The sequence below is a fragment of the Calliopsis andreniformis genome, chromosome 6, assembly GCF_051401765.1.
Source record: "Calliopsis andreniformis isolate RMS-2024a chromosome 6, iyCalAndr_principal, whole genome shotgun sequence".
In the NCBI taxonomy this organism is placed as follows: Eukaryota; Metazoa; Arthropoda; class Insecta; order Hymenoptera; family Andrenidae; genus Calliopsis; species Calliopsis andreniformis.
In genome coordinates, this window is record NC_135067.1 from 23074872 (window position 1) to 23097228 (window position 22357).

General features: G+C 30.2%; 5 protein-coding genes across 9 annotated transcripts; 2 read left to right on the top strand and 3 right to left on the bottom strand.

Annotated features, from left to right (window-relative positions):
• The first annotated feature begins 2103 nt into the window (after nt 1-2103).
• L(2)k09913 (transmembrane protein 53-like lethal (2) k09913) lies at nt 2104-4229 on the top strand. Of its 2 annotated transcripts, XM_076380382.1 has the most exons (6): nt 2104-2226; nt 2943-3073; nt 3154-3426; nt 3498-3766; nt 3849-4026; nt 4089-4229. In XM_076380382.1, the coding sequence occupies exons 2-6, from the start codon at nt 2984-2986 to the stop codon at nt 4227-4229; spliced, it is 951 nt and encodes a 316-aa protein (XP_076236497.1). In that variant the 5' UTR covers nt 2104-2226; nt 2943-2983. The 2 variants fall into 2 exon arrangements, with proteins under 2 accessions (XP_076236497.1, XP_076236496.1); XM_076380381.1 differs by lacking the exon at nt 2104-2226 and having other exon boundaries at nt 2330-3073.
• Nucleotides 3693-7224, bottom strand: Dbp45a (putative ATP-dependent RNA helicase Dbp45A). Its single transcript, XM_076380380.1, has 6 exons — nt 6924-7224; nt 6667-6860; nt 6232-6576; nt 5983-6155; nt 5547-5902; nt 3693-4846 (listed from the first exon to the last, which is right to left on the bottom strand). The coding sequence occupies exons 1-6, from the start codon at nt 6979-6981 to the stop codon at nt 4617-4619; spliced, it is 1356 nt and encodes a 451-aa protein (XP_076236495.1). The 5' UTR covers nt 6982-7224; the 3' UTR covers nt 3693-4616.
• A 1434-nt stretch (nt 7225-8658) lies between these two features.
• On the bottom strand, nt 8659-16687 carry Hmt4-20 (Histone methyltransferase 4-20). Of its 3 annotated transcripts, XR_013002185.1 has the most exons (11): nt 16455-16687; nt 15326-15559; nt 15084-15249; nt 14780-14950; nt 14568-14696; nt 14286-14475; nt 13795-14206; nt 11939-13720; nt 11504-11856; nt 11293-11395; nt 8993-9022 (listed from the first exon to the last, which is right to left on the bottom strand). XR_013002185.1 is itself a non-coding variant. In XM_076380780.1 (10 exons), the coding sequence occupies exons 2-10, from the start codon at nt 15538-15540 to the stop codon at nt 8874-8876; spliced, it is 3567 nt and encodes a 1188-aa protein (XP_076236895.1). In that variant the 5' UTR covers nt 15541-15559; nt 16455-16687; the 3' UTR covers nt 8659-8873. The 3 variants fall into 3 exon arrangements, 2 of the variants coding, with proteins under 2 accessions (XP_076236895.1, XP_076236896.1); XM_076380780.1 differs by lacking the exon at nt 11293-11395 and having other exon boundaries at nt 8659-9022; XM_076380781.1 differs by lacking the exon at nt 8993-9022 and having other exon boundaries at nt 10609-11395.
• A 525-nt stretch (nt 16688-17212) lies between these two features.
• Nucleotides 17213-19613, top strand: LOC143180606 (mitochondrial ornithine transporter 1). 2 transcript variants are annotated; one of them, XM_076380462.1, is made up of 5 exons: nt 17213-17905; nt 18211-18447; nt 18527-18693; nt 18769-19041; nt 19154-19613. In XM_076380462.1, exons 1-5 carry the CDS (start codon nt 17761-17763, stop codon nt 19334-19336), a joined length of 1005 nt encoding a protein of 334 aa, XP_076236577.1. In that variant the 5' UTR covers nt 17213-17760; the 3' UTR covers nt 19337-19613. The 2 variants fall into 2 exon arrangements, with proteins under 2 accessions (XP_076236577.1, XP_076236578.1); XM_076380463.1 differs by lacking the exon at nt 17213-17905 and adding an exon at nt 17934-18133 and having other exon boundaries at nt 19154-19563.
• Nucleotides 19614-19718: 105 nt separating this feature from the next.
• LOC143180605 (FAST kinase domain-containing protein 5, mitochondrial) lies at nt 19719-22330 on the bottom strand. The gene is made up of 7 exons (XM_076380461.1): nt 21322-22330; nt 21083-21244; nt 20853-21014; nt 20496-20724; nt 20323-20400; nt 19951-20241; nt 19719-19859 (listed from the first exon to the last, which is right to left on the bottom strand). Exons 1-7 carry the CDS (start codon nt 22326-22328, stop codon nt 19746-19748), a joined length of 2043 nt encoding a protein of 680 aa, XP_076236576.1. The 5' UTR covers nt 22329-22330; the 3' UTR covers nt 19719-19745.
• Between the last annotated feature and the right edge of the window lie 27 nt (nt 22331-22357).

Here is a 22357-nt window from a genome sequence, read left to right on the forward strand (position 1 = left end):
TATGTTATTTACAATCATGCACAAATATTTGAAAGTAACTCTAATGCATGTTAATGCTATCATTCTGGTACTTTTAATTATAACTGTTTTAGAACAATGCTTATCATGCATAGGGTAAACTAAAAGTATAAAGCAACATTAAATAATAAGAGTAATTTTATGAAATTCAATAAGCACTCACAAGTCTGATCATATATTATCTTTCTATACATAATGTAATTTATTTAATTTATATATTTGTGTTTTTGAAAACACTACAAATAAGCAATTTTGTAGATGTTTGCTACTATATCTGATTAGATAAACGTATATATACATATACATATATTATGTATACGTATACAATGTAGAAATAGAATACAGAGGAAGAGAAATGGCTGGAAAATACAAAGAAACAAAAAGTATTTGTCTTATTGAACTGGGGAAAAGTACAGCTTTGTATTTTTCTTTTATTTTCTTTTTTTTTTTTTTCTTTTTATCAAAGCTACCATTTTATTATAATATTTTTATTATTTATTACAGAATATTCTATTATAATATTTCCTTTTTAAAAAAAGTCAATAATTTCACAACAATTGTAGAGTTACAACAAAATTTTACAAAATAAATAGTTGTATAAATAACTTAACAAAAATTTGGGAAAATTTTTCATTTAAGTTTGCATGGTACAGCCTTAAATGAGTAATAAATACATACTTTTATCCTACTTATCTTTGTAATACAGTCTGCTTTACCATCTTCCTCTGTCATTAGAGAAAGGTATATCTCTGTATTCAATAGTGTACACTTCGTAAAAATGTGTTTATATGTATGTGTTTTATATAACATAGAAATAAGTAATTTATTATTAATAGCAACTTGTAAAGGAAACATTACTTTATTATAAAAACTCAGTTTCAGATAGTAGTTCATTTATGTACATTATAATGGAACAAGCTTGCAGTTTATATGATTCATTGAATTTTACATTTGAATTTGCAGAATAATATTGGTATTACGAAATAAACATAAAGTGAAATCTTCTTTAAAATTGTAAATAAAATTTATTAGTACAGAAAAAAATTCCAAGCACACAGTGAGCAATGATGTAGCATAATACATTAATAGCAAAATTGTAATTATTGTACTCAATTTTCTACAAACAATTTTGCTATAAAAAGGAGCTTGTAACATCAATAGGCACAATAATCATATGAACTTTTACAAATAACAACTGTATGTAAAGTAACTTGTATGTAAATGATAATCGAGTTTAGTCAACAATTTTTATTAAATTCAATAAACTACTTTTTATCCTTTTAGGATAGACATCTCATCCAGCAATTATTAGTTCCATGTGTTACTCAGTACTGTATCTTTTATTACACATTACTGATATTATATTGAATCTGTCATATTATACCCAGCTAATATACCATAGAATTAACATTTAAGTAGTAAATAAAAGTTGTACTAAAAGTCTACAAGCAAATATTGTAAAATGTTACACTTATGAACGATTTTTTTCCTTAATATAACATTGTAAACAATTCAATATAAATAAATTTTATTGTACCTGAGGAATTCATCACTTAAAAATCACATGATTATACATAATTAAAATTAAGAAATTTAAATATCTCATTGTCAGAAATAATTATATTCATAACAATATTTCACATTTAGTGTGGTTAGACATTGTGTTATTTGTTTCTCTGTGAGATACAGTTATCACTGTTAAAAATTGTTTATCACAAATGTGCATGTTATTTACACTTTATCTGAATGGAATTTGATGTATATTACATACAACACAATACTTAATATTTATGTATTTTAGTTCGATAAAATTTACTGTACAAAACTTCCTTAGTTACATAATTATCCCTTAAAGAAAATAATAAACTGCTCAGAACAATGGTAGAAAGAAAGAAAAAATCTTTATCAGTTACAGTGATAGTTATTTTTTTTTTTTTTTTTAAATTTTATTTCTCATGTATGTAAATACAGATATACATATCTCTGGTCAAAAATGGATATTATCGTATAGTCACCAGAGCAATATATGTGTACGTGCTTGAACACAAACAAATTTTACATTTACCAAACGATATTAACAGTAATGTGTGTACTATGCAAAATCTGCTGTTTCATACCATTGTTAATGGAGTACTCTATCATCGAATAGCTGCGACTTTTTTTTATTTCAGCGTCCTTATTTCGCATTAATTGAATATCAGTAAAAATGTAAGTAATACTTATTAAAACTTATAGAATCTTGACAATTATTTACTACAATTCACTACTTTCAATATCGGGATAAATATGGAAAATAAATGGAGTCGTCAGAGAACATAAGTATATATCATAATATAAAAAAACATGTAAGATAACGTCAAATAGGCTTTCCTTCTATTTCCAAAATCGAGTATAGCTATCGTTAAAAAAGTTCACCTTATCGTAATATAACTTTGTTTACTTATTACTTATGTTACTTTTGCAGATATAAATATGAATTCGATTACTAGAAATATAAATTTTATAGAACAACAAACCTTGAATTATTCGTAGCATATATACGTGTCGCGCAAAACATGTTTTATAAGCGCATGCACATATGTATGTACGTATACATTAGGTATTTATTTCATCGTATGAAAGAATCGAGTACGTGAATGAAATTCAATATTTACATTAAGTGACAGAAAATAAGAAAAAAAAAGGAAAAACAATTTAATATATTCAGCAAAAATGTCATGAATTGATCAATGTCCAATATAATAGGGTTATTTTATTCTATTGCATGACTCATTGTCAGAATGCAAACAATCGAAATATGTTCAAACTCAACATTCATGCACACATACTGTTTCTATCAATTTAATTAACTTATTGATTTATATTGATATGAAGTTAAATATATATATATTTATATTGATTTAGTAACTCTTCTATTAAAACAGCTAATTATACCATAGACAGAATAGAATTTTTACTAAGAATAATGATTATTGGGAGGACTTTATCTACTATTGCAAAAAGACAATTAGTTTCTCATGTACAACCTCAGTTATTTGTTCAGAAACAAAATTTGGTAAGTAGACTTATTGTTGTACTGTTTTGTTTCATGTCAAGCTTTGTATGTATTCTAATGAATCTTCCTTTTTCAACTAGATATTACTATTATTAGCCCAGAAGCTATCCAGTCATCGTGTCACAAAAAATATTGAACACATTTCTCGAGATAATGGAATTAAATGCGTTGATGGTAGACTAAAAAATTTTGAAAATTCAGAAAATCGACCACTATTAGTTTTACTTAGTTGGCTGTTGGCAAAGCGAAAACATGTCATGAAATTTGTGAATTTATATACTGAGCAAGGTTTTGATGTAGCATTGGTATCAATCACTCCTTGGCAATTAATGTGGCCTTTGAAAGGATCAAAGGTAAGCATATAAATAAAAAAGAAAAACAATTATTATCTATAACAAACATTTAAATGTACAAAGTTTTTTAGCTAGTGGCTGCAGACTTATTAGAATTCTTATTACACCATGAAAATTTTCAACAAATATTGTTACATGGCTTTTCAGTGGGTGGGTATATGTGGGGTGAAGTATTAGATTTAATTCAAAATAATCGTGAGAAGTATGCTAAAGTGATTGATAGAATTGTTGGTCAAATATGGGATAGTGCAACTGATGTGACAGAATTGTCAATAGGTACTCCACGTGCTGTATTTCCAAACAATGAAATGTTACAAATTATGTTACAAAAATATTTAGAGTAAGCTAACTTTAGTCACAATCATATATATGTATTTTTATATTTACAATTTCTCAAATTAAACATGTCTTAAAATTTACAGATATCACTTAAAGACATTTCATAAACAATCTACCCAGTATTATATACGAGCTAGTCAATTGTTTCAGACCACTTTAGTACATAGTCCTGCATTATTTTTTATAAGTAAAACAGATCCTATTGGAACTATGTCTAACAACTTAAGAGTACGTGATCAATGGAATTCTGTGGGTATAAAGGTAAGATGGACAATACATAAGATAAAAGATACACCTACTCCTCCTATGGTTTCACTTTTCAGACTTATGTTAAAATATTTGAGGCATCTCCCCATGTTGCACATTTTTATAAGTATCCAAAAGAATATGTAGCAGAACTGTATGTTTTTCTTAATGAATTAGGTTTAATTCAAAATGAAGACAAAATAAGAGCGCATCTTTAAATGTGGGGCCAGTTTATTTTATGGTTTTAGATAATACTTTGAATTTCGTGTTACATTTGTGAAGTATGTAGTCTTTCAACTTCGGTACTTTGGGAAAATCGAAGGAAAACAAAATGCATAAATGTTGTTGCTTTTTGTAGTATTTCTTTGAGGAAACAAATAAAAAGATTTGATAGATTACATACTTTATAATTGTACCATATTTATTTCTTAATATTATTGTTGAACTCAGAAATTTATATAAATGGATATTTTCTTATTGTTTGTTTTGTGGTATATTTTAAACTGTACAAAATAGATGTAATTGTGAAATACATTATACATTGTACAAATAGGTGTTCTCTGTATACTTTCATTATTTACAATACTTTAGGTAATAAAAGTTAATTACACATCTGTATCACGCGCACTTTCAGCATTTTGCCTTTTCTTTTTTTTTGTCTTACTCTTCTTTTTCTCCAAAATTTCATCAATTTCATCTGGATCTTTCCCTTCAAGTATGAGCTTTTTACGTTTATTAATAATCTTTTTTTCATAAAAGTCTGTTTCATCCAACTTCATTTCTGCTTCTCGTTTAGCAACGGATATTTGTGTAAAAATCGTAACTATTTCTTTATCTACACAGAAATGTTACATTAGAACATTTTCATTGCTTAATGTATTAACATATATTTAAAAACTACGGTAATCCTCCGACGTGTGACGTCCTCACCGATTTTGATCACCTTCAAATATGTTATAAAGGACAACATTCTGAACAACTTTCTCCTATACATATACTAGGCGATCGGGTTCAGTTTCCGAGATATTCGCGAAAAACCGCTGCTATTACTACACTGAATTTCGTTCCCACGTATGCGTGATCGCAGCTCGAATGCTTGGCTGTTCTTCCCGAGAACACAGAAAGACAATTAGAAGGACAATTAAAGAGCTAGATCTGAATTAGGTCTGGGTTAGCGGTAAATGTGCAGATTAGGGTACGATACGAACGAATTTCTACCTGAAGTAGTCTAAATATATTGAAAGTTATACCTCGTCACTCGTCTCCCCGTGGCATGCTTCGCGCACAAAGGTATATAACATCCCCCTTTTCCAGTAGACAGTATATTCCAAGTTGAACCCTTACTTTTCGGGTAGTAAGGCTTTGCCCCCAATCCCCGACCAAGGTTTTTCACAAATATCTTGGAAACTAAAGTCGACCGCCTAGTATATGCATAGGAAAAAGTTGTTCAGAATGTTGTCCTTTATAAAATATTTCAAGTTCATCGAAATCGGTAAGGGTGTCACACATTGACAGGTTGAACAAAAATACATTACCATTAACTTTGTATTCCGTCAACTTTGTTCCAATAGCATCTTCTATGGCATGTAGTAATTTAATATCATATGGAGTTATCAAAGAAATTGCCATACCCCCTTTGCCTGCTCTAGCTGTTCTACCGACTCTATGAATATATTCTTTTTGTACATTGGGTATAATATGATTCACAACTAATTCAACCATAGGAATATCTAAACCTCTTGCTGCAACATCTGTTGCTATTAAAATTTTTACATGATTTGATTTAAACTGACTAAGAGCTTCAAGACGACTTCTCTGTTTGATCATTGCATGGAGTGCTACATTCTTAAAGCCAATATCATTTAAAGTCATGGATAATAATTGACAGTTTCTAGAAAAGTAATATATACCGAAACACTGTTTATATTTGATTAATATGATCGATTAAAACATATATCTGTTGTATCTTACTTGCAAGTGTTTGTAAATATCATTATAGATCCCTCTTTATTAGTTGCTCGAAATGTTCTTATTACTTCTACTAAAAAAGAGTCTCGAACATCGTTTGGACAAAGTACATAACGTTGGTCAAGTTCTTTTACAGTAGCTATACCAGACTCATCCTTAGATTCCCACATAAAAACCTTTAAATAAGACTCATGAACGAATATTCTTATTTCCACACATTAACAGTGTAATGTTTACAAAATTTCAGAATACCTTGCCAGATGTAATATGTTTTACTTTGTCAAGTGCATCTGTCATTGTTGCACTAAACAGGAGAATTTGTTTTTGCTTAGGCAAAGCAGTAAATATAGTTTTCAGTTGATCGTCAAAATGACCTCCTAAAAGTCTATCTGCTTCATCTAAAACTAAGAACTTAATTTTCTTCAAAGAAAATGTATTACAACTTTCCAAATGATCTGCTAAGCGGCCTGGGGTAGCAACAACAATGTGTGGATGTTTAGATAATTCTAAGCCTTGTACAACCATATCCATTCCACCCACAATTACACATTTCTTTAACCCAATAGATTTTCCTACTGCTGAGAATTGATCGGCAATCTATGTTAAAAATTTTCTTTGTAGTTCAAAATATTAATCATGGATGTAAAATTTCAAATGAAGAATTATGTAACTAAGTTATTTTCATACTTGAAAAGCAAGTTCTCGAGTAGGTGTTAAAATAAGTGCAAATATGCCATACGGATCTTCAGATAACTTTTGTAATATAGGAAGCGCAAAAGCAAGTGTTTTACCACTACCAGTCTTTGCACAACCAATACAATCATTTCCCGCTAAAATTTGTGGAATACAGTTTTGCTGAATTTCTGTAGGCTTCTTCAAACCTAAAAACAAGAATAATAAAATTTTCATCACTTCGTATTAAAGGATACTCCAATTAATCTTACCCATAGAATTACACTGAGTAACAATCCATGAACTTAAGTTCAATTCAGACAACGTCATGATTTCTGTTTCTTGATTAAAAAATAAATTTGCTTATGCATAGTATAAGTATATCAATCGTTCGGCTTGGTTCAGCTTTCAGCTACACTGAGCTACTCATGTAGCGAGTTTGCGCAGTCGAGGGTTAGAAGAATGGAGGGGTTAGCGGCCTCTTGTGATCACAAACAGAAGAACGTGCATCGCAATAGATCATTATAGACATAGACTATGAAGTACAGCTGAAAAGTTAATAACAAAATTTGCGTTACAATAATATTTATTTCTAACTACTAGCTGATATTCAATTTTGTACACTAAAACGACATTTATGTAGTCATAAAAACAGTATACATACATATGTATAACCGTAATAGCTTTCAAATTGCAAATTATATGAGGAATGCGTATACAAAATTTGATTATGTTTCATATTTTCAAGGCATCTGTTTAATTTATAGGTTTTACCGCTAGTTAGCTGTTACGCCTATTAGACCATAAACTATGAAAATTTTGAAAATAATTTTATAGCGATAGATAAAGAGTTTCGTTGCCCAATATCGCTAAGATCTCAATCGAATTATATTATTACTTACACACCAAATAACAAGGAATAAAGAAATACATATCAGGTTATATAATTCATTTATTGTTATATCTTAATTCGTATAAAACAATAATGGCAATATACATTTTTGTATTTTTTCGATCAACAAAAATAATGCGACGAAAATAATAATGTGATTAAAGTGTGTGTACGCCAAGTGCTCGAAAGGATTGAAAATAATAATGAATTAAAATTAGTTTTCTTCATATACACGTATATGTTTCTTATAATAACTACCGCAACATTGCACATAATATTTATCGTAATTGAAGAACAACGGGCAATAATTTTAAAGACAACTAACATTTTCATAGTGGCAGTGGGAGAAAAGCAGCCCGATGACGAAAAACGAAGAGTATGTATCTCAGGCTAAGCAAACATAAACATTATACTATACAATATATTGTTATGTCAGTGTGTAATGTGTGTAAATTGTGTGTATGCACGCATGTTTATATATACACGTACATGATGAATTCATACAATAAATATACGCATTTTAATGCAGAATCTACGTACTCATCTGAGAACGTAAAAATTGTTTAGCATTCGGTGTACAGTTCGAGCCTATTATCGATCGAAATCTGTTGTGATTTCTCTGCTCGAATATTTTACGATGCATAGCTTTATCAAAGACGAGCATTTACATTAATTCTAATGAGTTCTTTTTCTCTATGTACACTCCTAAATCCTCCAAAAAATATACTTATTTAAATAATCATCGCTAAAATTTTGGCGAGAATATTTCATCACACTTTGTGAGACATTGATAGTATCTTGATAGTACTATAATTTTCACACATACGCAATAATGAAAGTTTCAATTCAATCGATCTGAATTTTTCTTCGTTATTGAATTTTCATTTGCCATTTTCATAGTCGAGAAATTGAAATGCTGAAAATCGGTTTTATTATTTTTTCGGATAACAGCAAACCATGCTATTTTACGAGTCTCTAGAAATACACACACACGCGCGCGCGCGCGCGCACACACACACACATATATATACACACATACACACGTAATAATTCGGTTAGCGCGATTGATATTGAGACTCGCTAAAATTTTAGAGAACAAACGGTAGATACGATGGCCCTACGTTAGAACAGGAATAATTCATAGAACAATGTAATAGTTTTATCACAAATCTTATAGAATGGTATAAATAGAATAACGGGCATCTTATCAAGACAAATTATATCCTAGTTTAATTCTAATAAGTTAAATACACAACACTCTTAATGTTATTTAAATGCTCTATTGCACAATTCAAGTGGAATAATCGCCTTCAATTAACTCCAGTATGAATTAATTTTGAATTCGAGCGTATAAACGTATAGTCGATTTTTCTGGTAAATTGCTCTGCTTAATAAATTTAATACTGATTTCTTTGCCTGGTCCATCCTTTCGATCGATTGTTCCGAAAACTGATACCTTTCTTTTCTCAAGCACACATCCTATTGACAAACACAGAATGCAGAAGAAAAAGAGTGATATACATATATTTAATACAAATGTACATCAATGTTTTCGTAACACATTAACACGGTTACGATCGCATTTTATTAGATGAAAATTCAGAAATTGGTATTAAAAAAAGTATTAGGCTATATGATTTAACGAGACACAATCAACAGTAATTTGTAGCTTCATTGAAGCATTATTTATCTTCGATTAAATTCATTACGTTCGAAATGGCCTTCGACTTTGAAACTAATTTATATCCATTTATAATCTTTTTTTATAAATAATAATAAAATAGTAATTTAAAATTTAAATAATAATACCTCGGTAAAATTAAATTTGACAACCTACATATCATTTACAACGTATAGAATTTCCTAATAGATTGTATTAAATGTTAATCCTTAGTTTAAGTCCAAAGTTGAAATACACTTTAGAAAGTGATAAGCTAAAATAGAGGTTGAAAGGTTTACCGAATTTATGCGTTTAAATGTTTGTCAATTTATACCATAACAGGTGTATAAAATATGTTACTCTTAACCCGAGTCAGTAAGGATAAACAAAATATTCGCGTAACAGCAACGTAAAAAATACTGCGACTTTGCGTATTGATTGCCAAAGAATATTCATTCAACTTTCGATGTCTAAGGAAGACTTCGCATTATTGCATCACTATGTCAAATTAAGAAAAAACTAAGAAACTTCATCACTTGAAGTTGTTTATAACCACTGACACGATTCATTAAATTATACTTTTATACGCGTAAAATTTGTAAAATCGATATTAATTTATTGGTATTATATGAAAATTTAAAAACATAATACGTAAATTAATTTTTGTGTCATTCAAAATGGAAAGAAATTGGGGGGGGGAGGGGGGGGGGGGGGGGGGGGGGATAGTACGTACAAAATTGTCCTATTGAACTTTTCAGACCTGAATGTTCCTAAAATTGCATAAAACTTTTAATTTAGCTTTAAACCTCAACGATTCTATCCGTTTCATAACTGAAACGACGTGTAGACGCATAAAGCAACTTCTAACGAAAAATCATCCGTTCTTCGAATTCGATATGAGAAACCACGTTAAAGAGATAACTATATAATTTCATTCTTTTACGTTTTAACTAATTCACTTGGACTTGACTCATTAAATGATGACTCTTCTATATATACTTTTGTTACCATATTCGTAAACGGTGTACTCAATACGCAGTGACATTTACGTGCAATGCGCCTATTTCACGTTCACCTGCATTAAGGTATTGTAATACATCGAAATACAGAATACAGTAATGACCAATTCATGTGTTTTGTGTGTGTGTGTGTGTGTGTGTTGTGTGTGTGTGCGTGCGTGCGTGCGTGCGGGCGTGCGCGCGCGCGCGCGTGTGTGTGTATGCAGGTATCACGACAAAATAAAACGTGTATGCGAGCATACGTAAATACATACATATATATATATATATAGATTCAAGCATACATAAATAATATATATATATATATATATATATATATATGTATGCATAAGCAATATTTACAATGTTTCAAGATATCGATCACGCATTTTGAGAACAGCAATTAGTATATGCTACCTAGTTAGCTATTTTAATAGTTTAATTATTATAATAATAATAACTATTATTATACATAGTATAAGAGTATGGATGTTTCTCCTTTGTCCTCTTTATCTACTGAAATAGTGCTTAAATATAGATCAACTCAGTATTCCCCTTTCCTAACTGTTCAATTAGAAAGGGTAATCATCGATATCCAAATTTGTTCATTACCCTATGTTTATAAATTTTATGCATGATATAAATATTTTATTAGTAAAAAATTATTTGGCGAAATAAATTTATTAACACTGAAAATAAAGTGACACTGAAAGACGGTAGGTTTTAAAACCCTTCTCTTTTATCAAATTATATGTACAGGAATATTAGTGAAGAAATAACTTGCTAAAATAATGAGATAAAATGCTAATTCTATTATGAGTGAGTATAGCAATGAACTAAAATAACGATGTGTAATCTAATTTAGATCTAAATATACCGAATTTTCACACAAATATGTACTGAATTGGCTAACAAATCAAAGGATATTATCTTATCTTTTCATTTTTAAACTGATTCAAATATTATTCTTTTTTGCCTTTTTTTGAGAGAAACTTCACTAGGCCTTTAATCATTCGTTGTTAGAAGAATAAGAGGCAAGGAAAAATTGAAACAACAAAAACTAACACGTGAACAAAACAAATTAATATTACCTTCATGACTCTATAGAATTTCACGATAGCACTTATCACTCAAAGTCTCTTTCTACTTCTGCGAGACCTCTAAACTGTCAATACGATTACAGGACAAGGAGGCCTGTATTCACATATTTAAATTATATTTATAATTTTTGTATTTATAATCCCAAAATCATTATTTATAGCTGTTAAGAATGTGGAAAGTCAATTGTATGTGTTTCATTACCGAAAATTAAACGCAACCTTTTCATTGGCGGTGGAGGAGGATCAAGATTTAAATCACGTTTCTTGTGCCGTCTTTCACGATCTCGTGTTTTATGTTTCTTTTTACGTCTACTTCTTTCTACACCTTCTACGCGCAATACTTCATACTCAGGCTCGTAACTATCTTCGCTAAGACTCGTTCCTGATTCCACTACATCTTCTAACACAGGTGAACGTTTCATGCGAAGTGTAAGCTTTAATCTGCCAGTTCTTTCTGGAGTACTTGGACAAACTTGACAATTCGAATTAGTTTGCCATTGACATTCTGACAAAGTCGAAGATTTTTGTGCAATGTCGTTATTATAAACAGATAATCTGTAAAAAGAAGTATAGATGAAATACTGTATCATATGAATTCTCCAATATGTACAGTACAATAAATCTTATAAATTTTTACCTTTTCAGACTTTCACTGTCAACAGAATTTTCTCTTGATTGGCTACTACCATCTGAGTCTGTCGATTGATTTTGATTACAACTAGTAGGTGGCCAGGGCTCTTGTGGGATTAATACTGGAGGTTCGGTTTTATTGCATTCATCATTGTATTGCATTTCTTGTAAATGCGATGCGAGTACAGACGTCTGACGAGTTTCTTGTTTATTTCTTCGCATTATCGACGGTATTGTAATATCCTCCAGATTGCTTTCTTTTTCACTAAATTCGTAAATATCACCTTGAATACCTGAATCATCATCAGCTACGCCGATCTCAGCAGTTGCTGTTTTCTGTCGGTCCCGTTTTTGATTTCTTGTTAATCTGTTTTTCGTTTTTCCAACTTTATTACGAGTTTTTGAAACAGATGTATCCGTCACTTTGTGTCCCGTAACAGTCTCAAATTCTTCTGTAAGCCCAGAATTCGTAGACTTTTTATCACTTAAAGATCTTTTTCTACTTTTATGGGATCTCAATGTTGTGTTCAGCTTTTCGTTCTCTTGTACAGGTTGCTTAGACATCGAATCACAACTTTCTTCTAAATTAGTATGAGTTATAGCGTCGTTGTAATTGAGGGCCGGTACACTACCGAAATTTTTGTTATTTTCTTTACAAGAATGCACTCGATTATCTGTGTCCGACGTCGATGTTTCGATAATCTCAGATTTCATTTCAGAATTATTTCCAACATCTACTACGTATACGTCGTCTTTAATTATTAAATCGTTTTGATCGTTGAATACTGCACTATGACACCCAAACTCATTCTTTTCAGTATTTCCTATGTTCAAGTTTTCTTTAACAAAATTCATTTCACTAAATCCATTTTTAATCGAAGATTGTATGGAATCAGAGACAAATCTATCAAATTTGTCTGTTTTATTTTCCATCAAATACTCAGCGAATGTAGTTGGATTTAGAGGATCGGATTTATTGTATTCCTTATCAGATTGATAAAGCGATGTAGAAATTTTCGTATCAGTTTCTACGAAATTTGAATTTTTAGATGACTTTACGTAAATTGGGGATGCACGTTCGTCACCATTGCAAACATACTCGTTGCACTCAGTTTTATAGTTACTTTTCTTACTTTCGTTTAAACTTTGCGTTTTAGGTTCTAAAAATTGTTCTGCACAATTATCTGGTTTTATTAGCGTTGCAGAAATATTGCTTACATTTTCAGAATTAACTGAAACTAAACTATAACAATTTCTTGACTGACAATTTTCTTGCGGAATTAATTCTTTATTGCTAGTGTCGCATAAACGATCTAAACGAGTTTCGGGTGTGGAACTTATATGAACTGAATCACAGGTATTTGTACTATAATAATCCTTTCGCGACTCGGAAGCATTAATATTATCTATTAAATTAGAATTAACTGCCATGGTAATATCAGATATTTCCTTTTTCTTTGTCAATTTACTATCTAACGCTGTGTTATTTTTAACGAGTGTAGGTGAACACTCTCTTTGAAAATCAGAACAAGTTGACTGTTCCAATACATCACAACGGGTTGTTTTAGCACGGCCAAGATTGTGAATTTCTTGATTCAAGGTATCCTCAGAATGAGATTTATGTAATCTAGTATATATAACTTCTTCTGTCACTTCTACTCTATCAGAATCTTCTTTACGATGACTTATATCTTTTATTTCAATACTTTTTGCTATGGAACCATTTAAGCAAGGTGATCTAGCTTTTTCAGAGCCTCTACTCCTTTTTGATTCTGTTCTTTTATGAAGTCTGTAAATAAAAAAATATGAATTGTTATAATCTAGTACAATACACGTGTTATATTAAGAAATTCAGTATCTCACCTGGAGGTTCTAATAGTTTGATTATTTTTCACATTGTTTTGATGTCCATTATTATTGTCAAATTTATTGAGCTGTTTATTTCGCAGATTTCTCGTTACAGAATTGGTCATGGCAGAAGGATGAGGTCGAGATGTTTGTAGAACATTTTCTCCATTGTTTATAATCGGCTGTTGTTGAGCAATGTCAGAGAATCGACATCCTTGTGCAATTAATAACTCCGCATCGTACTTTGTCAATCCTTTTCTTCGCAATTCTTTCATGCTCAGACTTTGTGGTGCCACTGCGGCATTACCAACAAGTACCGCATTTTTTTCTGTGAGTGCAGTGTCTGCCTGTTGTTTATTGCGACTTAGTGGTTGTTGTCTATGTTTCGTACGATTAATACGATTGTCGGTTTCTCTTAGACGATACCCTGTAATAATTTTCAATTTGGAGACGAATGTATACAGAGGTCTGTATTTTATTATGAACACATCAGATTTGAGAAGTACCAGAGGAAAGTTCTTCTCCTGGTTTTTGATTTGCAAAAGCTCCAGTTCCTCTCCTCTCGCACGTTTCGCATTCACAATAGCAATTACCATCTCCAAAAAAATCTTCTCCGTAGAAACATGTAATTTCTTCGCCTACTTCGATATCACGAAGAACTTTAACGCAAGCTGTATCCCGTCCCGTTGCGACAAACTGTATTTTGCACAAATAAAATACATTAAATTAGTAACATTATGAATGACGAACATAATTAAAGTTTTAACAGGTTATATAGGTTGATTAACCTTGCAGTTAGCTCTACAATCATGATTAATATATGCTGCTGGACCTAACCACAGCTGTGCGCAATTTTTCCGACAGCTAAACATTACAGAGAAATCATTTTTTCCAGGATGTAATAAGGCTGCTTCTTCCTGAAATATTATTTACATAGACACTAAAGAAAAAATGAAAGTATCATATTTCCTCAATTGTTTATAGTCAAATATAAGCAAACCTTTTCGCTTAGCTCTGCTATACAGCCAACAAGACAAGATATTTTATCGTGCTTCAACCATTTTCTGGTTGCACAAATTTTGGCACCTTTTTGACCTTCTAAAGAATATCTATAACAAGGTTCTATTGCAAAGCCAGAGTCCTTGTCAAAAACCCTTAAATATCGATAAATCTGTAAGAAAACCAAATCAAAGGGAAAGTGCATAAACAACATATTGTATTTGTTTACATGATATCCGGTTATGTGTAGTTTATATTACACAAATATCATATTTCAAAAATTTGCAGGTACATCAACAACTTACATGTTTTTCCAAATTTATTTGTTGTTGCTTAGATTTTGTATGAGGAAGTCTTGCACCCCAATCACCACCCATTAGCTTTTTGTATGTTTTTTCATAATTTTGTGTTTGAATGAATTCACAAATAATTTTACGAAGTTCATCCTTATTTGCTTTCAATGGCCTATACCTTCACCGTTAAATAAAATATTTATACAGATGTCTTCTTCACATTACCAATTGAAAGGTTATTTAATACTATTTACCTGATATTCATTTTATGGGTAGTAAATCCTAAGTAAGGATCTAGTACGAGAGAAGTAGCTAGGTCATCATTGTCAGAAAGTTCCTTAGGTGTCATACCACCGCAACTGCCAACATTATTAGGTTGCATTTTTGCACCCACTGACCCACCTAGTCTTCGCTCCTGCTTCCGTACTATAGCTGCTGAGCCTTGAATGGACAAGCAATCCACCACCATTCTGCAATCCTTACTTTTACTGAAAAACAAAATAAAATAAAACAGATCAGAACTAAAGAATTTTAATATTATAGAATACAAAGGAAATAAAAGTTCAAAGATATTGGTAGAGGAATATAATCCACAATTTCTTTTATAGCTTTAATTCTGTAGCAATAGTAAGAAAGTATACATTTTTTCTTTTCTATCTGCCATTAAAAATGTTACAGTTAATTTATTTCTCATTAGCTGATATTAATCAATTGGTAAATAAGATAATCATTGAAATTAAATAATCAGCATTAATCAAGTAATCAATATTTATGACAATAGACAGAACATGTGTATGCAACAAAATTTGTCAAATTTATGTACTTTCTATCATATTCTTAAATCTAATTTTAAAAAGAATGTTTATACTCCATTTGAAGAGTAACTATAAGTATAAGAAATTGTGAGTAGTTCTGTTAGATAGAACATATTGAATAAAGGAAATGAAACATATTTAATGTGTCACTTTTGAGTGGAATATAATTCCAAGGGTCTAGAATAAAGATACACGTCATACACACAGTTTAAGGATAAAGAAAAGTAATGGAAAAAATGTATTCTTCGATGAAGAATACGTTACGAAAAATGTTGAGATACCGATGCATTAATCATATCGTTAACTTATTTGATATGTTAAGGAAAGGGCTGAATGATCGAAAAATATAGAACATAACGCAGTGAAAAAGTAATCAATCAAAGGTTCACGTTATTTCGATAATATAATAGGAATATCTGGAGATCATGCTCTGAACTCTAATGGCGCAGACGAGCCAGAGCGCTCCTAGAGGCACGCTGCGCTCCAATTTACTGAGAGAATTTATCTCCTTCTTAACGAATTCACGAAAGATTAAAAAGTTCAGTTTCTTCCTAAACAATATACGTACCTTAAAGAGGCTCTCCTGACAATTAAAATTACTCATTTTGCTAGCAATCTCTGACTTTTTTGGAATAAGACGGAGACGCGTTCTGATCTATCATGGCAGATCTACTATAGACACATACACTTTCCCTATTTTCGTAATGCAAAGAGAACGATTATTACACTGAATTCCGTAATTTTTCTGTAACACTGATACAATTCAGTACTTGCTTTACCAAAACAAACTAAAAAAACAATAGTCATTTAATTAAAAACCCGATTAAGAAAATCCATGTTTGGAACTACAGACTGTCGAATACGTCACACATGTATATCTCGACACATCGATCTAGTAACTTTTTTTATTTACTAACTTATACGAATTGTTCTGAAATATTTCAATTTGAATTTCATTCTCAATATAACTTATAAATAATTGATTGAGAAATTAGTTATATAATAAAAAGAGAACGGCTAGATAAAAAATGCGATGTTTGATGAAACAAACATATTTCTTCCGTTTTATCATAATAATTGATTCGAAGTTATAGAGATATTAATTTGGTAACATTACATTTCAAAGATGTAACACTGCGTTTCCATGACAACCATTTATAATATTCCTGTGTTCACCTCATCGTAACAATGTCAAAAAGGTTTCATTCAAAATTCTTTCAGATTTGAATAATTGTATTATACGTAGTTTTTTTTATATTCTAGAGGATCTCTATACATATTATTATATTCTCCAGTGTGTTTTTTAAATTGTAACTGTTATGATTAAATTCTAAACGAAATAATTTGTTAAAGATATTGAATCCCAGTTATCTTCCAAATATTTAATACAACAAAAACGAAATACAGTTGAAATGCTGATTGAGAAAGCACGAAATAAAGATTGTCGTAGCAGAGAGATAAGTAATCGTGTAGGTCAGCTGCTTCAAGTAATAATAGGATGGTAGTATATTTGATTCAATAAATGATTAAAAAATCAATACCATATGACATGTGTAAAATATATCTACAGACATCGCTATCTCAATAAAGTTTAAACTCGAATTGACTAATGAACAATTTATCATTTTGTTATGCTGCATTTACTGTATGTGCATACATACATACGAATGTACACTGTTTTGCTAATCTGTATGCGTGTGTACGTGTACGAGTATGCATGAATGCGTGCTGTGACTATCACTGTGTAAATAAAAGATAGATGAAACTGAAGTTAGACAGAGTCTTGGCGATTTGTAACCAATAAATGAAATCATCTTCCTCTTTCTTATCAGAGAACCTAACCAGTAGATACTAAATATTCCAAGTAGAATCACATGTTAACCTATCGTTTCATTGAAGAATCAAGAATTGTTTATTATTTTAACGATATAACAATGACAGTCGAAATTGCAGAAAATGAAAAGAATCGTCTAAAGAATTTAAAAGCCGGTCTAATTGATTTTGTTGCTGGTTCACTTGGTAATGATGTCCCGTAATATAATTGGTTATATCATTGGTTTCGTTAAATGATACTTTATTTTAAGAACAATGAAAAATTAAGTGATAAATGGATTATAATACGTAGTACACAATGGATTGAATAAGATCAATTTAAAAGTTTATCTCTTTCGTGTAATTTTCAATAATTTACTTTTTCATAGTTAAATACAAAGAAATAACAACACTGTTAATGTGACATTTCAGAAGGTTATTTATGTATATCTATAAAAAAAAATAGAAAAGGCCATATTTTGCATACTTTCACTTTGTGTATTTTTTTTAAGGTGGGATAGGACTTGTATATGTTGGACAACCATTAGATACAATTAAGGTAAAGATGCAAACATTTCCATCTATGTATAAAGGAATGGTAAATTGCTTTTTACAAACCATACGAACGGATGGAATAGTGCGTGGTTTATATGCAGGAACTGTGCCTGCTATAGTTGCTAATGTTGCTGAAAATTCAGTACTTTTTGCAGCTTACGGGGGATGCCAAAAAGTTATCTCTAATTTGCTTGGTAATAAAAAGTCTATAAAGATAATTATTGTAACTTAAATTCACAAGCTTTTGACATGAAAAACACTAATTTTGTTTAGGTGTGAAAAAGGTAGAAAATTTAACTTCAATTCAAAATGCTTGGGCTGGATTTTTTGCAGCATTTTTCTCTTCGCTAACATTATGTCCAACAGAGCTTATAAAATGTAAGCTACAAGCAATGAGAGAAGTTCAGAATGAAATAAAAGTAACATCAAATACAGTTAGGGTAAATAAAATAAGAGAAAGACACGTTAGAAGAATTATTCCAGAAAGTCTATGAAAATCTATTATTTTTATATAGAATCAAATTGGGCCATGGGAGCTGACAAGGCAAATTGTTAAAGAACAAGGAATAAGAGGCCTATTTAATGGTCTTTCATCGACTATAGCACGTGAAATGCCTGGTTATTTTTTTTTTTTTGGAGGTTATGAAGTTACGAGAGAACTTCTTGCAAAACCACATGAAAATAGAGAAGATATCGGCTGGCAGAAAACAATGATAGCTGGTGCCGTTGGCGGAACTGTGCTGTGGCTTGTAATATTTCCAGCAGATGTAATTAAAAGTAGAATACAGGTTAGTCTTTTTTTGTTTGTTGCATATTAATGGTACCTGCAATCATATGTACACATGTACACGCACCCATACACACGCTAATACAAGAATATATCATTTCTTTTTTGTGAAGGTAAAAAATTTAAAAACACCAGCCCTCGTAGTCATGAAAGATATTGTAAGAAACGAAGGTATCGGTTCTTTATATAATGGTTTGAAACCAACGTTGATCAGAACAATACCAGCAACAGCTACATTATTTGTAATTTACGAATATTCGAAGAAACACATGCATGATTTTTTTTATATAAATTGACAAAAGTAGAGGACAAAAAGTATTTGAACAAAAAGTAGGTATTTAAAATGTACCTAAGTGTATCGATAAAAGCATATATTCATCTTGTAAATAATAGAAACATATATAACAATTTTATTCAGTATTCAAGAATTATTATACAAATATTTGGAATAATAATTACCAAATGGCAAATGTAACAAAATCTCTAACATATTTCACCTTATTCATTCTAATTTAATTTAATACTTCGAAATTTTTAGAAACTCTATACACTATGTATTATTTGTAAAACTAATGTGTTTTATTATCAGTTATTATCTTTTTGACAATATTTATAAACTGCTTACTCCATTCAACTCACTATTTGTTTGTTTATATATAAATACACATCTTTAGGAAGTAATCTCTCTTTTTTGTTAATTTCGTTTTAAAGGGTTCCTTTCACCAAAAAGTTAGAATCGGTTGACTGAAAAATCTGTTCCTTTAAAAAATTATATTTCTGATCGTCAGTAGAAAGAGAGTTCCATTTGAATGAAGAAATCTGTAAAAAACCACCAATTACAAATGAACAATTAAATCATTTCTGTATCAATATGTTACTTATATTTTATAAAAAATGAGTTAATAGTTACAGGAATTGGTGCATATCCAATAGTTTTTAGTTGTCTGAATTTTGCATATGCAGCACCAATATATCCATCATGACCTGTTACTTTATGGCGATTAATTAATATGTATACAACTTTCCATTTTATTTTTTTTAAATCTTCTGTATCTACTCGTTTGATCGACCCAAACGGCATTTTTGATAAAATAGATTCAACTGAGATTGAATTGTTATATTCATCAAAACCGAAAATTATATCATTGACATAATAATGGGGCAAAATCATATCAGTATACACATTTAGTCTCAATATTTCCTGTTAAAAAAATTTACCGCATTAAACATCTTTGTGTCGTTTGAAACCTTTATATTGTATTTATGCTCTTAAGCTTAATACCTTGCATATGTATACAATCTCGTTTTGTAGTTTTACACCCTCGTTCGTCATATATGTATCACTTCTGGAGCAAAATTTCTATGGTAATAACAAATAAAATTTTGTTAAATTTCGTTGTAATTAATTATTTACATGTTCGATTTAAATAAACAGTTGCATGTTTTAAAGTCTACCTTTAGTGAACAACTGTATAATTTATCATCCAGAAAAGGGCCTTTGTAATCAGGTAATTCTATTTTAGCAGAGCAATTTAGAATGAGGAACTCATTCGATAGTAGCTTTATATCATATTTATACGTTTCAATTACAAACTCAGGGTTGAATACATACTCTATTAATTCTCGTGAATATATATTTTTATATGTCAAAAATACTATTACACGTGGAAGCGATTTTCTGAAGCTGTAATTAAGGTAGTATAAATTTATGAACTTTTCTGTTAAGTGAGTCTATAATATACATGGAATTTATATTATCTATGCTTATAATATATGTAACAACTTTACATTCAAGTAATGAAGTAAACTCACTCCTGAATTTCTATAGACCTAGTTGTTTTGTAAGAGGAGATCAATTCATTCAGTAGTTTATTACAAATATCGTGATACTCCGTATAGGGGGTAACTGTACACAGAGTATACAGAGTTCTTTCAATATCTTTTATTCTCATTAATTTCATTTCTTTTTCTACTCTAAAATAAAATTATTATTTTTACTATATAGAAATATATTGGTACTGAGTTTATATTATATAACTTACCTGGCACAAATATCATCTAGTAACAATTTATTGTAACGTTGCTGAGCTCCCATTGTATGTGTTATATGGGTCAATGCAAATATTGATAACCTTGGTAGTTCAGTACGTAAAGCTACAATTAAGTCACTAACATCATTAAAACAATGATAGCAATTGCTATACCTATAAACATATATTGGTAAATAGTTTGCTGATTTTTATGGTAAAAATTGTTTATCCATACAAACTCATTTTCTTACCGTATTAATTTCATGATTGATGCAATAGCTATGTTGTCTATATTTGACACATTTTTTATGACTTTTTTTATTATTTTCTTCATTAAATTTTGGTTAGAAATGCGTGTTTTATTTAAAAAAAAACCTCTTGCTAGTATACCTATTTCATTTCCCGTAAATTCAAACAAGCATTCTTCTAAACTACATTGAATTTCAAACATATTTAAATTAGGAGTATTATAAAGACTTGAATAAAACAGAAATTGAATCAACTGCTTTGAAGAGAGTTTGTGAGGTTTTGTACCAATTTTTCTAAGAGCACGCCACACATAGTCGGGGGGCGATACGTTTAGCTGATAAAATGCATCAACTAAGAGTAACATTTCTGCGTAATTTGAAGAGAAAAACTGTTTTAAACATTGGTTGCTTAAGTTCTTCATAAACTCTAAATAAATGTGTGATTCTTTTAAAAAATCAGTTAATACAATTAAACATTGCATCAATTTTTTTATTTGCGCACTATCAAATTCAGAGAGTTTATCATTACAAGCTTCTAAAATGAAATTGAATAATTCATTTTCAAATTGTGTACCGTTTAAATGACAGTACATTAATTTCTTCAATGCATCAAGAATATACTGTGGAGGTTGTATTAACCAATTCGCATTGTACAGCTTTTCTATTTCATCAAGAGTAACATCTACTTTTACTTTAACAGGTGGGATAATAGTATTTGCATAATGCACAGAATTCTGAAGTAGTGCATACATTAATTTATGTTCGTATATTTTTGCATTTGTATGCAAATGTTCTCGCTTAATATTTTGCGTTGCGAAGTTTGTACATTTTCGGTATTGGAAAAAATATTTATATCTCTCTGAGAATCTGTGGAAAGTAATTAATGTTTTCTTCTTCCATGCACTGTCAACAGAAATCGTGCAACATGATTTCTTACATAACCTTAATATCAATGGTTTAGCATGTCCACAACTATCATAATTTAAAAGTCTTCTTATAACGATGTTCATTTTTTAGATTGACATAAAGAGTGTCTTTC